Source organism: Danio rerio, chromosome 8 (genome assembly GCF_052040795.2).
Source record: "Danio rerio strain M-AB ecotype USA chromosome 8, GRCz13ab, whole genome shotgun sequence".
Classification (NCBI taxonomy): Eukaryota; Metazoa; Chordata; class Actinopteri; order Cypriniformes; family Danionidae; genus Danio; species Danio rerio.
Genome location: NC_141028.1, coordinates 11,236,691 through 11,252,084, shown reverse-complemented (window position 1 = coordinate 11,252,084; position 15,394 = coordinate 11,236,691). Strand labels below are relative to the sequence as shown.

At 31.9% G+C, this 15,394-nt stretch overlaps 1 protein-coding gene across 2 annotated transcripts in view; it reads left to right on the top strand.

Moving 5' to 3' along the window:
• The window catches only part of plxna3 (plexin A3), a 355,788-nt gene that overhangs the window by 169,511 nt on the left and 170,883 nt on the right, over nt 1-15,394 (top strand). For both annotated transcript variants that reach the window (XM_087263713.1, NM_001098489.1), the window contains 3 exon segments: nt 1,901-2,024; nt 4,175-4,331; nt 8,374-8,473. In XM_087263713.1, the coding sequence (XP_087119839.1) occupies nt 1,998-2,024; nt 4,175-4,331; nt 8,374-8,473 (284 nt within the window). In that variant the 5' untranslated portion in view covers nt 1,901-1,997.

Below are 15,394 nucleotides of genomic sequence, written 5' to 3'. Positions count from 1 at the left end.
ACAGTCTAACACAGGCACAGAGCGACTTTTAACTCCACTTAACACGTCTAACGAACATGCCAGTTTTATGAATGCTTTAATAGCTGGCAGCTTCCCTGCAGATGTACTTACTGTGTGAGAAAAGCAGGCCAGCTATTTTGCTCATGAAAAAAAAAACAGTCAGGACATGCATACATTTCTGTGATTGTATCTATTGCTGTAGGAGATTATCGGTGGCATTAATGTGTCCACTGTAGTTTAGGTGCTGAAAATAAGGTTGTTTGTTGTGCCATAACACACTGTCTACAGAGTGACCATATGGTGGCGGGGTGACTATATTGAAAATAAATAAATGGTTAAAACAAATAGTGTCACATAGAAGCCCAGGTGTACTTGTGTGTTATATATAAGTAAAGTGTTTAAAATAAAGTGTAAGCAAACAAATAAATAATTATGGTCTTCTTCTTCTTCTTCCTCCTCTAATAACTATTGTCATTGTTATTATTTTTATTATTATTATTGTTGTTATGAATATTAATATTACTATACATTATTATTATTAATATTGTTATAATACTATGATTATTAATATTAATAATAATAATAATTATTATTATTATTATTGTATTATTATTATTGTATTATTATTACTGTTAATGAATATTAATATTATTATACTTTATTATTATTAATATTGTTGTTATAATTTCTATTGCTATTATTGTCATTATTTTTGTTGTTACTATTGCTGATATTATTATTATTATTGTTATCATTATTATTATTATTAGTAGTAGTAGTAGTAAAATTATTATTACTATTGCTGCTTTTGGTGTTGTTGTTTTTATTATTATTATTATTATTATTATTATTATTGTTTTTGTTTTTGTTATTGTAATAAAAATAATAATAATCCTATGTTGTTGTTGTGATTATTATTATTATATTACTGTTATAAATACTGATATTGTAAATGTTATTATTAATATTGTTGTTGTTGTTAATATTATTATTACTATTGCTATTATTATTGTTGTTGTTGTTGTTGTTATTGCCACTATTGCTATTATCATTATTATTATTTATTTTGTTAATTTTGTTATTGTTATGATATTACTATGATTATTTATAATTTAATAATAATAATTATTATTATTGTTGTTGTTGTTGTTATAATTATTATTATTATAATACTAATATGAATATTATTATTATACATTTTATTATTAATATTGTTGTTGTTATTATTAATGTCCTTGTTGTTATTACTGTTGCAATTATTGTTGTTGTTGTTGCTGTTATTGTTACTATTGCTGATATTGAATATTATTGCAATACATTGTTGTTATTTATGGATTAAAATGGCTTATTTTGTCAGCTTTTTTGAAAAAGAAATTCTCGGCTAAAGGTTAATCTAATTTAAAATCAATCATTGATGTGTTGAAAATGTGTTCAACAGGTTATAATACACGGTTTGCATTGTAACAATAGAATTTTTAAATGTGCCAATTTTTAAACTAGTACATACAGTACAGTTCAGTTCTATATGAATCCTTCTGAATGCGGTTGCATTGTTGCTTGAAAGTTACTAACACACATTTTGCCCTGAGATATTTGCTCCACATGTGTCACTATAACGTATGAATAATGACCAACAGATATGAATCCTCCACATTTCTGCCACTGCACGCTATATGAGCTCTTTCCACCATATCAGCTGCATCAGAAGTTTTTTGTGCTGTGGATATCAGTGGATATTTGACATGCATTGGTCTGAGTGGACAGGGGAAAAGGAAAATCATGCTCGCTGAAGCCTGAACTCTTATCAGACGAGCGCCGTCGACCGCAGGCTCTATTGTGCATGCTGGGATCTTCCTGTTTACTCATGTGTTTGTTTGTTTGTTTGTTTGTTTGTTTCCAGGTGCTCCAGAAAGGAGGCCTGTGAGAAGTGGGCCGAGCCGCTTCACTTCAGTACAGAGCTGAAGCAGTGTGTGGACATTACCGTCACTCCGGATAACATGTCTGTGACCTCCGTGTCTACACAGGTGACTTCATATTCAAAGCTTTATCATTTTATAAAGCTGTCATAAGACTGGGGTTAATAATCTCGATGGTGTTGCGCTGTTACTGTCTGTGTAATGCGTTTTTGTCATGGATGCTCAAAACAACAGGGCTCTTTGGGTATTTCTTGTACGCTGGGCTGAATGCTTTGATGAATGAATAAATAAATAAATAAATAAATAAATAAATAAATAAATAAATAAATAAATAAATAAATAAATAAATAAAAAGTACATTGTATGAATGGAAATATGAATATCAAAGAACAGGGGAAGTGGACTATAGGTTTGTTTGTTTTATTTGGTTTTGGTGTATTTTAGTGTTTTATTAATGATCATTAAAGTGATAATAATAAAAATAATAATAATAATAAAATAATAATACCAATAATAATAATATTAATAATATTAATAATAATAATTGATAATAATAAATTAATATTATTGATAATAAAAAATATAATTTATTATTCAATTTATTATTATTTTAGTTAGTTAGTTAGTTAGTTAGTTAGTTAGTTAGTTAGTTAGTTAGTTAGTTAGTTAGTTAGTTAGTTAGTTAGTTAGTAGCGACTTTATTGTCCTTGACAGGAAATTTTTTATGGGCATCACCATATTGCTGCAGACATTCCTTAAAAAACTAAAATAAAAACTAAATAAAATCCAGTAGTTACAATAATTATAATGCTAATTAATATAACTCTTGTTAGGTAAACCCACTGAATCTGGTACAAAGGATATTTTATATCGGTTCAACCTTCACTTTGGCACTCTCTATCTCCTATAAATCTCATAATTTAGAAAAAAAAAATGAGTTGCATCATTCAGAATCTTTTCCACTTTATTGAGGACACAATTCTCATATAAAAGTTGAAGATTAAAATATTCATCGTGCAGAACAATTTTCCATCCTGTCTTTAAGAGATGCATTAACTTAGATTTACACTGTACAGATAGGTTGCCAAACCACACTATGATACTATAACTAACAATACTTTCAAGAACAGCTTTATAAAACAGCATTATAAGCTTCTTGTTAACAATCTCTACAAAATCTACTACAACAAACACCTAAACTACTCATGTACTTTTCCAGTATGTCTTATAGGGAAATAATAAAGGAAAACAAAAAGTAAATTATTTAATTAAAAGGAATCACTTTTATACTTATTTTCCTAAAACATACTTTTACTAATTTTTACACAGTATATTTTAAAATCTTAAATTGAAGATTGTGCAATTCGCTCTAATATTATTCCAACTAAACTCATTACCCTTCAGCAATGATGAATGTTTTTTTTTAGTACATAACGGCTTAAATTCATCCATTTTTCACACAGATCTATCAAATGACTTCAGAAGACTTTTATTATGCCTTGATAATGTTTTTATTTTCACATCTTGAAACTTGACTCCTTGAATACTTTTCATTGTAATTATATGTAAAATAATAACTCAGATTTGTTACTTTTGCATTATTATTATCTGATATGTTTTTATCTAAAACAGCTTACAACAAGTATATTTGTAATTATATAATCACAAAAATGTAATTTAATTAAGCAAGCTGGGCGATGCGGTGGCGCAATGGGTAGCACGATCGCTTCTCAGCAAGGTCACTGGTTCAAGCCTTGGCTGGGTCAGCTGGCATTTTTATGCAGAGTTTGGATGTTTCCCAGTGATGGGTTGCAGCTGGAAGAGCATCTGCTGCGTAAAACATATGCTGGATAAGTTGGCGGTTCATTCTGCTGTGGTGACCCCAGATTATTAAAAGGACTATTATTATTATTATTATATTATTATTTTTATTATTATTATTTTTATTATATTATTATTATTAGAAAAGAAAATGACTGAGTAAGCAAGCTAGAGAATAAATGTGATGGTCTGTTTGATGAATATTGTTTATTAATTGGCCATAAATAATCTTCATTTTTATTTTTTGAATTTCTTGGGGAAAAATACATCAGGGAATAAATAATGTCAGGATTTTCTGTTCCAGTGTATTTTTCCCTCCATCATTCCTGACAGAATCGTGACAAAATGCTGCTTTCACACATGTTAATCAGGCATTTCACGTGATCATGTATCGTGTCTGACAGAAGAGAGTGTGTGTGTGTGTGTTTGTGCTCCAGCTGAGTGTGAAGGTGGCGAACGTCCCGAACCTCTCTGCGGGGGTGACGTGTGTGTTTGAGGAGCTCACCGAGAGTCCAGGAGAAGTGCTGGCTAAAGGACAAATCCTCTGCATGTCCCCTTCCCTTCGGGACGTCCCGTCTGTCACTCAGGGATATGGTAAGACACCATTCAGATTGCAATTGACAGCCATAGTGCGATGTGTTTATTAGTGAAATGAAAAAAACAAAAAAGAGCTGCACTATTAATCCTTAAAGATCACACTCTTGTTTCAGTTAACATATATTATCATAGTAAGTAACATATATTGTTATGTTACCAATACACTGCAAAAATGATTTTCATAGTTACAGAGTTTTTGTCTTGTTTCTAGTCCAAATATCTAAAAATCCTTTAATCAAGAAGCATTTTTTGACCACAGCTAGCTCTCTGCAACTCTCACATGGTCGCCCACTGAAACCAAGCTGGCCTGTGCCTTTTCAATACCTTGACCACATTGGAAAACTATGTTGCTGCCGGAAGTGGTGTTAGTGAGGCCAACAGGGGGTGCTCATTCTGCGATCTGTGTGGGTCCTAACACCCAGTAAAGTGAAGGGGACTCTATATTGCTCAGTAAGCGCCATCTTTCGGATGAGATGTTAAACCCAGGTCCTGACTCTTTATGGTGATTAAAAATCCGACCTAACCGTTCACACTGCGGTCGCATTACACAATATCAGATCTGTGTCTGATTTAAAACTACATATGAAAGTGGCACAAATCTGACCTGAAAAGACCAGATTCCATGCGGTTTGGGCTGTTCACACTGTCATTACCTGAGTGACATGTGGGCAAAAAAAATCAGATTCGAATCACAGTGTGAAGAATGCAGCCTAGTTTTCTTTTCAAACTTCAGATAATAATAAATGTAGATAAAACTATAACATTTCAGCCAAAAATATAAATACGGATTCTAACGTCTGATATTATTATTATTATTATTATTATTATTATTATTATTATTATTATTATTATTATTATTATTATTATTATTATTATTATTTTTTTATTTTTATTATATTATTATTATTATTATTATTATTATTATTATATTATTATTATAATTATTATTATTATTATTATAACTATTATTGCTATTATTACTATTATTATATTTGTATTATTATTATTATTATTATTATATTTTAAACAAAAAATAAATAATTCAGAGTTTATCCAGAATCATGCAGCTCTAGACTAAAAAGATTGTTTGGATCTTCAAAAGATTTATTATCATTGGATAATATGATTTTTTTTGGTCAATACTGCGTATCAGCTGAATTGAAAAAAATAGACTGAACCATCTTATATATTAAATATTGTTTTTATTAGTTTTGTCACATCACCAGTGCACAACATCAAACTAAATAAAATCAAATTATAAAACGCACTAAACGCCAGGCTACAATTACAAATGACTTTAATGCCTAAAATATTAAATAAAAAAGAGAAAGATAAAACACCACAAAGGTCAACATGTCAATAGAGATCAACAGTTTGCGTATACAGTGCAATACACAATGTATTATTCACACAATCCATGTTTACGATACATTTCTTCCACTAAAAATGGGGATATTTTTCAGTGCAACATGGAGCAGAGCCGATATTGATTGATGTTAAATTGAATATGGCATTTACTCTGATAAGATCCAAACAGCAGAGGATGTTTTCCTGTCCTCCAGACTCAAAGCTGACTTTGCCAGACAAGATCAACTCTTTCCCTTGACATACTGACAGCACTAATGGCTGCTTTAATCATTATAATATCATAGAGCCAAATATTGTAAATAATTTAGCATGGGATTAGATCACCCCAATGTTTCGTTCAAATTTTTGCCTGGAATAAATAACATAAATAATAAATAAAATAAAATACTAAATAAACATATTTAAAGAATAATTTAGCACGGGCTTAGATCCACCCAATGTTTCATTCTTATTCTTACTCAGGAAAAAGAATAAAATAAAAAAAACTATGAACTAAAACAAATATTAAAAAATAAATATAAATAAATCAAATTACACACTTAGATTTTTATTTTGCTCAGAAAAAACTGAAATAAAATAAATGTAATATAATTTAGCATGGACTTAGCTCCTTCCAATATTTCGTCATTAGTTTTGCTCAGAAATAAGAATTTGAATAGATTTTTTGTTTAAATAAAATAAAATAAATAAAAAATTATAGAAATAAACAAACTCTTTCAATTTTTTTTGTTCTTATTTTTGCTCAGAAAAAAATAAATAAATAAAATACATCTAAAATAATGTAGCATGGACTTAGATTCTCCCAATATTTCATTATTATTTTTGCTCAGAAAAAATGTTAATTAAATAATAATAATAATAAGAAGAAGAATTTAAATAGAATTTTTGTTTAGATCAAATAAATTTAATAAGTATATTAATAAACAAAATAATTTAGCATGCAGTTGTTTTCGTTCTTATATTTGCTCAGAAAAAAATGAAATATAATAATTATGATTAAATAAATATGTTCAGAAAAAAAATAAAAGAAAATGAATATTAAAATTATATAAACTAAAAAATGTTTCGTTCTTATTTTTGTACAGATAAAAAAAAAAAAATAAATAAAAAAATATATATATATATACACATATATGTGTGTGTGTGTGTGTGTGTGTGTGTGTGTGTGTGTGTGTGTGTGTGTGTGTGTGTGTGTGTGTGTGTGTGTGTGTGTGTGTGTAAATAAAATAATTTAGCATGCACTTAGATCATCCTTTTTCGTTCTTATTTTTTTCTCAGAAACATATTTATTAAAATAACATAAATAAAATAAAATAAATTAAATCTAAAATAATTTAGCATGGGGTTGGATCCTCCCAAAATCTTTGCTAAAATGTTTTATTAATAATAAGAAGAATTTTAATTGAATTTTTGTTTATATGATATAAAATAAATATAAAAAGTATATAAACAAAGTAACTTAGCATGCACTTACATTCTCTCAATGTTTCGTTGAAATGAAATCAAATAAATTAAAATAAATTAAAATGTTTAGAAAAATTTTTAAGAAAAATAAAATAAAAAAATATATAAATAAAAAATGTGTTGTTCTTATTTTGTTTAGATAAATTAAAATAAATATAATGTATATAAATTAGCAAAATAATTTAGCTCTGGCTTAGATCCTCCCAATGTTCTGTTCTTATTTTTGCTCAGAAAAAATGAATTAAAATAAAATAAATCTAAAATAATTTAGCATGCGCTTAGATCCTCTCAATACTCAATATTTCATTATTATTTTTGCTTAGAAACAAATAATAATTATTAAACTAATAATAAGAAGAATTTGAGTTGAATTGTAGTTTAAAAAGCTGTAATATTATTTTTTTTTCTGCATACATGGGGTTATCAGTGTTTGATAAAACTAGTCAAATGAAATATTTCATATTTTCTTGATGTCCATCTGTTTTACACAAGCCATGTTTTACTGACTCATTTGTCCACTGGAAGTTTATGAAAACACATTTTCCATCTCTCAACAATCATCCAGACACATCTGTCACTCTCAACCTCGTTTTCATTTACGTCAAAATTAAATACATCTGCTCTGACCAAGTCTATTAAGCTGCTCTGGAACAATTTGTGCTTTAGAAATAAAATTTAATTTGATTTAATTTAATCCCATCCTTCCACGTTGCCCATTTTGTGCCAGTCTTTTTTCCCCCCTTCCTTTTGTGATGACTGATAATTACACAAATCTCTTTTGAGCCCCCTCTTTTTTTTCAACAATTTTAAGGTACTCTAAGAATTCAAAATCTCCTGATGGCAACTTTTAGACTCCGGAAGCCTGCTATTCCCATTAATAACAATTATTGCATGTCCAAATGGAAATATTATGTCAATTATAGTGAAGAGAGGCCCACAAGTATAATTTGATGGGCAGAGATGTAGTCATTATGGAACGCAAAAGGGCTGCCGAGTTTGAAACGTAAGTGCATTTCGCTCACAGATGGAAGAAGTGGATAAATGGTCTCGCAATCAAATATATTAGGAACGTGAGCATTACTGAGTATATGTACGGAGCGGGGGTCCGGAGTCTGCATTAGAGTGTCAGTGCCAGCTCAAACGGCCCTAACTTCATTTTCTGCCGCATTTTCTCCTTCATTACCGTCTCTTTCTCTTCTTTTTCCAGGCGATAAACGGGTCGTGAAGCTTTCTCTGAAGTCCAAAGAGACGGGGCTCAAATTCATCACCACCGACTTCGTCTTCTACAACTGCAGCGTTCTGCAATCGTAAGTGTGACAGTCACAAAATGTCTTTAAGACATGTGAAACTTCAAGCTGGGGTTGAATGGATTCACAGTCTTTTTTTTACTACTGAAGTGATTCACTTTGTCAGCATTTTAGTTTTTTTAAACCATCAATTGATTCAGCACTTTTTGAGTCAGTCTCACGTCCTTGCTATTAATAGAGCAAGTGCTTCTGCTGAAATTACTCACATGAAGGAATTAATTGTTGTAGCATTAGTTGTAGTAAGTAATTGTAACAAAAAAAAAACCTGCTTGAAAATTAAAGCAAGAACTTTTATTAGCCAAGTTTAAGTCTGGAGTGGCTCAATGATTAGCACTATCACCTCACAGCAAAAAGGTTTCTGGTTCGAGTCTCGGCTGGGTCAGTTGGCATTTCTATATGGAATTTGCAAATTCCCCCCCTTGTTCGTATGGGTTTTCCTTTGAGTGCTCCAATTTCCCCCCACAGTGCAAAGACATGCGGTACAGGTGAATTGAATAAACTAAATTGTGCGTAGTGTACGTGTGTGAATGAGTGTTTATGGGTGTTTCCCAGTTCTGGGTTGCAGCTGGAAGGGCATCCGCTACATAAAACATGCTCGAATAGTTGGCGGTTCATCCCGGTGTGGCGACCTCTGAAATAGAGACTAGGCAGAAGGAAAATGCATTGAGTTTAAGTCTAGTTGAGCTTTATTGTCATTCTGCTACATGTGTGGAATAAAATGCGGTGTCTTGGTGGACCATGGTGCTACATGAATAAACATTTTTCTATGTTAATTTATGATTTTTAATGCATTAAATAATTTGAACAAGTAACCAAAGAGTGCATTAGTGTGTATCCAGTCACTCTTGCATTGATTTTCACATAGGGATTACAAAAAGGCTTCTTTTTTTTTAATCCATGATGCTAACCAACTATCTATGAGGAGAATCACAGCATTGCAAACTTTGATTTTAAGTAAAGTATATGAAAATCTGTGTATTGTAATAAGGGAAAGAACTCACATCCCATGAAGCTTTGCAAGAGACAGAAATATAAAACTATTCATCTGATAGCTTTACGAATGATAAGATGCGTTTAAAAGTACATTTTAAGGCAAATCAGGCTGGCGGAAATTCAATTGGCTTTATTTATAGACACAAACTCAACACAGATGTGTTCTTGATGATGCTCGAGCAGCGTTAGACAGATGTTCCTGGATATTGGAGTGTTTGTGTTTGCCTTATCAAAATTAGTTTTCCGTGTTTATTAAAATTCTTTCCTTTCTAAAATGTATTGATTAATTTTCATGTGTATGACTAGTATTCTCATAGGTAAAAGGTGCTACTTTTTTTTCCTATCTATCTATATAATGTTATTTTTTAATGCTATTTGTACATCTTTTGGACATCATCTTGTGTGTTGCTGCTTACTGTATACATATTTTTTTATTAGATTTTATTTAGCTTGTTTTTAAGTCTAATGTGTATGTTTTTTTTTTTTTAGCTTTGTAGCGGCATTTTGCTCTAAGCCTAATCTTAGTAAGGGCAAAAAGTGATGCATGAGTTCATCGTGAAACCTTTTCATCGTTTATTTTCACCACATCATGATCCATCAAATCTGTGAAATAGCTTCATTGCTATTCAGTAGCACCAGTCACCACATGCCAACTCACGGTCTGAAAATTGTTTTCTCCTTCCTCACTCGCCCCACCTACTACCTCAGCTGCCTTAACCTGATTTGCATTGATAGAATAAAAATCTAAACATTTATGCAAATACTCAAACATAAATAATTATTAATTATCAAAAATAAACTTTATAATAATCAAGTCATTAAATTAACCTATTCAGCCCAAAACTAAAAATAGAAAAAAGAAAATGGCTCCAACAAGTTTAACAAAGCTTTTATTAAGACGTTTTCCAGTGACGCCTTGGCTGCAAATTAAAATAGTTTTTAATTGGTTGGTTAGGTTGTTTAAGTTACTATGAAATAGAAATTAGGTATGCCCTGTTTTTCCCATATCATGACGTATATCTGACTAAAATGGTCCTAAAATGATGGGTGGTGCTTGACTTCATCCTTAGGCAGGGTGTCCACGGGTTTCTAAAAGGTAGTAAATAAAATTAGCCAAAATTAAGCGTATTAAAAAAAGTATTAAAAAGTATTAAACATCATCGGACGAGGTATAAAATTTTCGAGCCCAATTTTTTAATATTAAAAAAATATTATATTCTTATATTAAGAATTTTGAAAATGCCCTTCCATGTAGTGTGTAATACAGCTCTAAGTGAAGTGAAATATCCAGCTAAGGCTTAAATCTGTAAGTGTACAGTGTTTAAAACTGTTGATTCATCTATAAAAGAGTCGACTCATAAGACTCATAAGAGTGCTTCAAACGAGTCGTCTTGATAACGAGTCATTAGATGTTTCGTCATGACGTAATAACGAAACCAAGAAGTTGCATGCGCAAACCCGGGAGATTCGATCAGTCCAATCAGCGCAGATTAGCTTCGCGCTAAGGAGGGGTTTGGGAACAAATGAATCACTGGACAATTCATATGGGAGTCGCTGGGATAATTAGGTAAAAATAAATGCAGATTATAAGACCATGAAAGTGTTTTTGACCTTGCATGCATGTAAGACTGTTGTTGGAGTCCCTTACAACCAAAATATGGCCCTATTTCATGTATAATATGGGCTCTGGAATTTTCAATTTGTGTTAAGTGCAGGCCTTTATTCTAGCATTTGTGTGGATTTATTTATATGTTGAGAGTAGGACCTGCAATATCATGTGGGGTGGTGTTCGTTCACGCATGCCGAAACAAACTGGGTACCCGGCTGTCTTGCTGCCAATCATATAGGCGAGCTTGCTATGTTCATTAATTAAATTAAAACATGGGGAAATGCAAGTTTTCAGACCTCTGGCTGGAGGACTGACTTATTTAAAGACTGACTTAGGCCTGTGGTTGGCAACAGATGTGAGGCTTATTGCCACGTCTGCAAAAAGACGATTAATAAAAGCTTGCTTGCATGTGCATCACACAGCGCCTGCAGTTAAACTTACAGCAGTTTTCTTATGACTCCTTTATTGATCATTTTTCCTGCAAATGACAGCAAGAAAAAACATAGACACGTTGTCTGATTGACAAGCAGCAACTAATTATTTTCAACTGAATTGAAAACACCAAATGAGATGAATTTATACCCCATTTCGAAAGTAAAATATAATAGGTAGTTCAGGGTGTGGGTAAGATGGGGGCAGTGTTTCGATTTGATCAGGTTATGTTGTGGTTCGGTGACTGCTGGTTTTGGTTGCTGTATAGTTAACAATTATGGCAGTTAAAGTAACTAGGTTAATAAATAAAATATTAATTGAATATTTTGGGCTTTTTTGTGCTTCTGGGTAGGTTTTGGAAAGCTTTTGGGCTGGAAAAATTCTGCTATATCTGGTAACACTAGTGGTAGCTTGGCAACAGAGTCACGACATCAACACACACAGAATCTATCGGCACAGTTCAGGTTGTTTAATCGTGCCGAGAATGGTTTGTATTGGTCGTGCCGCTCAGTGAAGAAACAACCTTAACCATACCAAACTGTTCTTAGAAGAGCGGCTATTGAAATTGATGACATATATGACATTGATTAACAGCTATGATGCGAGATTACCACAACAATATATACTAGATCTCACAAAAATTAGTTTAACCAAAAATTATTTTCTGTTTGAGAGAGACTTTTATCTGCAAGTACAAGGTACTGCCATTGGCACTCTATTGGCACCAAATTATGCAAACTTATTTATGGGAAAATTTGAACACGATTACATTTATAATAATAATCCATTCCAATCAAACATTAAATATATATATATATAGATATATAGATGATTGTTTTATGATATGGTCGGGCACAAAACAAGAATTAGACTCATTCACGACCTTTATAAATTCAAAAATTCCTTCTATTAAATTCATGACAGAAAAAAGTGCAGATTCTGTAAATTTTTGGATGTAAAAGTAGAGTAAATAAGACATTACAAACAGCAATATATCAAAAACCAACAGATAAAAACACGGTATTATCTATCGATAGTTACCATCCAGTCCACACACATCGATTAAAACAAGCACTACTATGTACAGTTGAAGTTTCAAGAGTTATTAGCCCACCTGAATTATTGTTTAATCTTTGCCATGATGACAGTACATAATGTTTTACTAGATATTTTTCAAGATAATAGTGTTCAGCTTAAATTGCACTTTAAAGGCTTAACTAGGCTAATTGGGTTAACTAGGCAAGTTAGGGTAATTAGGCAAGTCATTGTATAGCAATGGTTTGTTCTGTTAACAATCGAAAAGAAAATACTGCATAAAGGGGCTAATAATATTGACCCTAAAATGTTTTTTTTTTTGTTTTTTTTAATGAAAACTGCTTTTATTGTAGCCGAAATAAAACAAATAAGAATTTTTCCAGAAGAAAAAAATATTATCGGAAATACTGTGGAAAAATTCTTTGCTCTCTTAAGCATCATTTGCTAAATATTTGAAAAAGAAAAAAACATGACCAGAAAGGCTAATCATTTTGACTTTAACCACATATAAAAATAAGAAGAGTAAATTTAGATTTCTTTCCCACTTGCTTAAAACAAAGCATAATAAGAAGATCTGAAAATTCCTCAGAAGCCATCAAACTTTCTGCTGAATTCATACGTTTGCTTAGAATAGCACAAGAAGTTCCCACAGGCTATAAAAGGAGTGCTGTGCTTGAGCTCTGCCTGTGGTCAGTAAATGAGAGTAATTGTTCCAGAGGTGTTGGGGCTGGTGTGTAATTGCTTTGAGGTCCAGCTGGTGTCTGTGGGATGGTTTCCGTCTGTGGTTCAGGTTATATTTGCAGTGCATTTGCATGTTTTTTATTCCGGTTACAGTCAGGTCAAAAAAATATTTCTATAACGTATTCATTCATAGCGTATTCATTTTCATAGCGTATAATATTTCTATACGTTATAAAGCAGCTTTTTAAATGTCAAAATCATAACAAGGAGTTAATCGTTATAAAGAGTATGTTTAGCTTATAAATTTTAAATTTCCAAACACACTTGATGCAGTTAAAATGAATAATGCAAATGATTTAACTTAATATGACATGAGATACAGGTAACTGGAACTTAAAGTGTCGTAATTGTACCAAGTGGGATTCAAATGGGCATTTTTGACATAGGAGGTGAGCCTAGTACTCCTTTTGGGACGCCTGTGTTTACGTTTCTCATTTATTTTGAATGGAGTGTTGTCAAATGTTAACAAACTGAATTACATCGGGTCCTTTGCTCTTGGTTGAAGTTAAAAAACTTAATACTATTTAGGACAATTCGGTTGCTTTATGCTAATATACTAATGCAGACACTAGCCAGTTGTGCAATACCAGATAATAACAGTATGTAAAATGGATTAAAATTGTATTATCGTGGTTGGTAATCACCTAATGCCTTGTGATCAATTTTTATATACATACTAGGACTCATACCTACAACTACTGTATTGTACTATAACAACAACAACTACTACTACTACTACTACCACTACTACTACTACTACTACTACTACTACTACTGTACCTTTTGTGTGTAGAAGTCCATGCTGGATGTGATTGGCTGTCATGTGAAGATTCAGACACCCATTATGTCAGATGTTTTTGCTGACACCCCATGTTAAAGCAGAGAAAGGTTTACTGGCACAGTTTTCACTAGGTGCCCATTATTTTTCTTAACCCCAAACCTTACTGCCATCCGGGTCACGGCACCAAAATAATCCGGTTTGAATTCACATTAACAAAATATGCTAAAGGAGTGTTTCCAATATTTGAATTATTTGGGGCGTGGACCATCATAATGACAAATAACCACTAAATAGTTTTTTTCAAAATGCCTTAACTATGTTGAATAAGAATAAGCACTGCATGCTATTTAGCCAACTAGCATGGGTCTTTTACTAAAAATCAAATGTTTCAATGTCATTTTTATAATGCCTGGTAAAGCACTATTTGAGAGCTCAGCACCGCTTTTATTACAGCTTGTTTGGGAGGAAACCACCATTTCTGATGCTCCGCCAGAGATTCAGTTTGCATTTAAAATCAGCTCATCTGCTGTGTTACCTTACTAACACACAGTTCAACCTATATTAGACTCAGCGCTCAAGAATGTTTTTTTTTTTTTTAAGAAGGGCCTCCTTTGCTCAGTAGTCATGCCAATTTTCTACATTAAACAGAAGCTCATAACACTAGCCCCACCTCCAAGTTCTTCTGATTGGTCCACTGGTTTGGAACTGACATTAATAAACAGTGCTGCATAGAGAACTTGAAATTTATGTAACTTAACACAGCATTTTAAAAATATAATGCTCGTGTGTAAGACATAAGTGTAGGAGTCATGCATATCCATGCAGCGTATTTACATAGAAACACAATGGAAATGTAGTGCAATTGGAATTGATAATGCAATTGGTGTGGAGTGACCTCTAATGGCCCATTTCCACTGACTGATACGGTATGGGTCATCTTTATCAGGCTTGCATTTCACTGCCAAAAGTGTACCAATAGTGTACGACAGAAAGTTTTAGTCAGAGTCATTCTCATTTGAGGAAATGTCTACAATAAAGCTGTACGGGTCATTCACATATCGTACGAGAAGCACTTCTCACAAAACAGATGCTTTATACAAGTAAATACTTGTTTATAAATGTTCATTACTAACCTTTCTATGAACTGGATTTGATTATTACTATCTTACTGTGTCCGATATTTTACCACTTACAGATAAACTACACACAGCATACATTTAGTCCTTATTTGGGTTCAAAAACAACACACAATGTTTAGCCTACAGTTAGTGGAAACCTCTGATATGCATCTTTAACCTTCACCTGCTCATGTAACCTCTTAGAAAGTAAT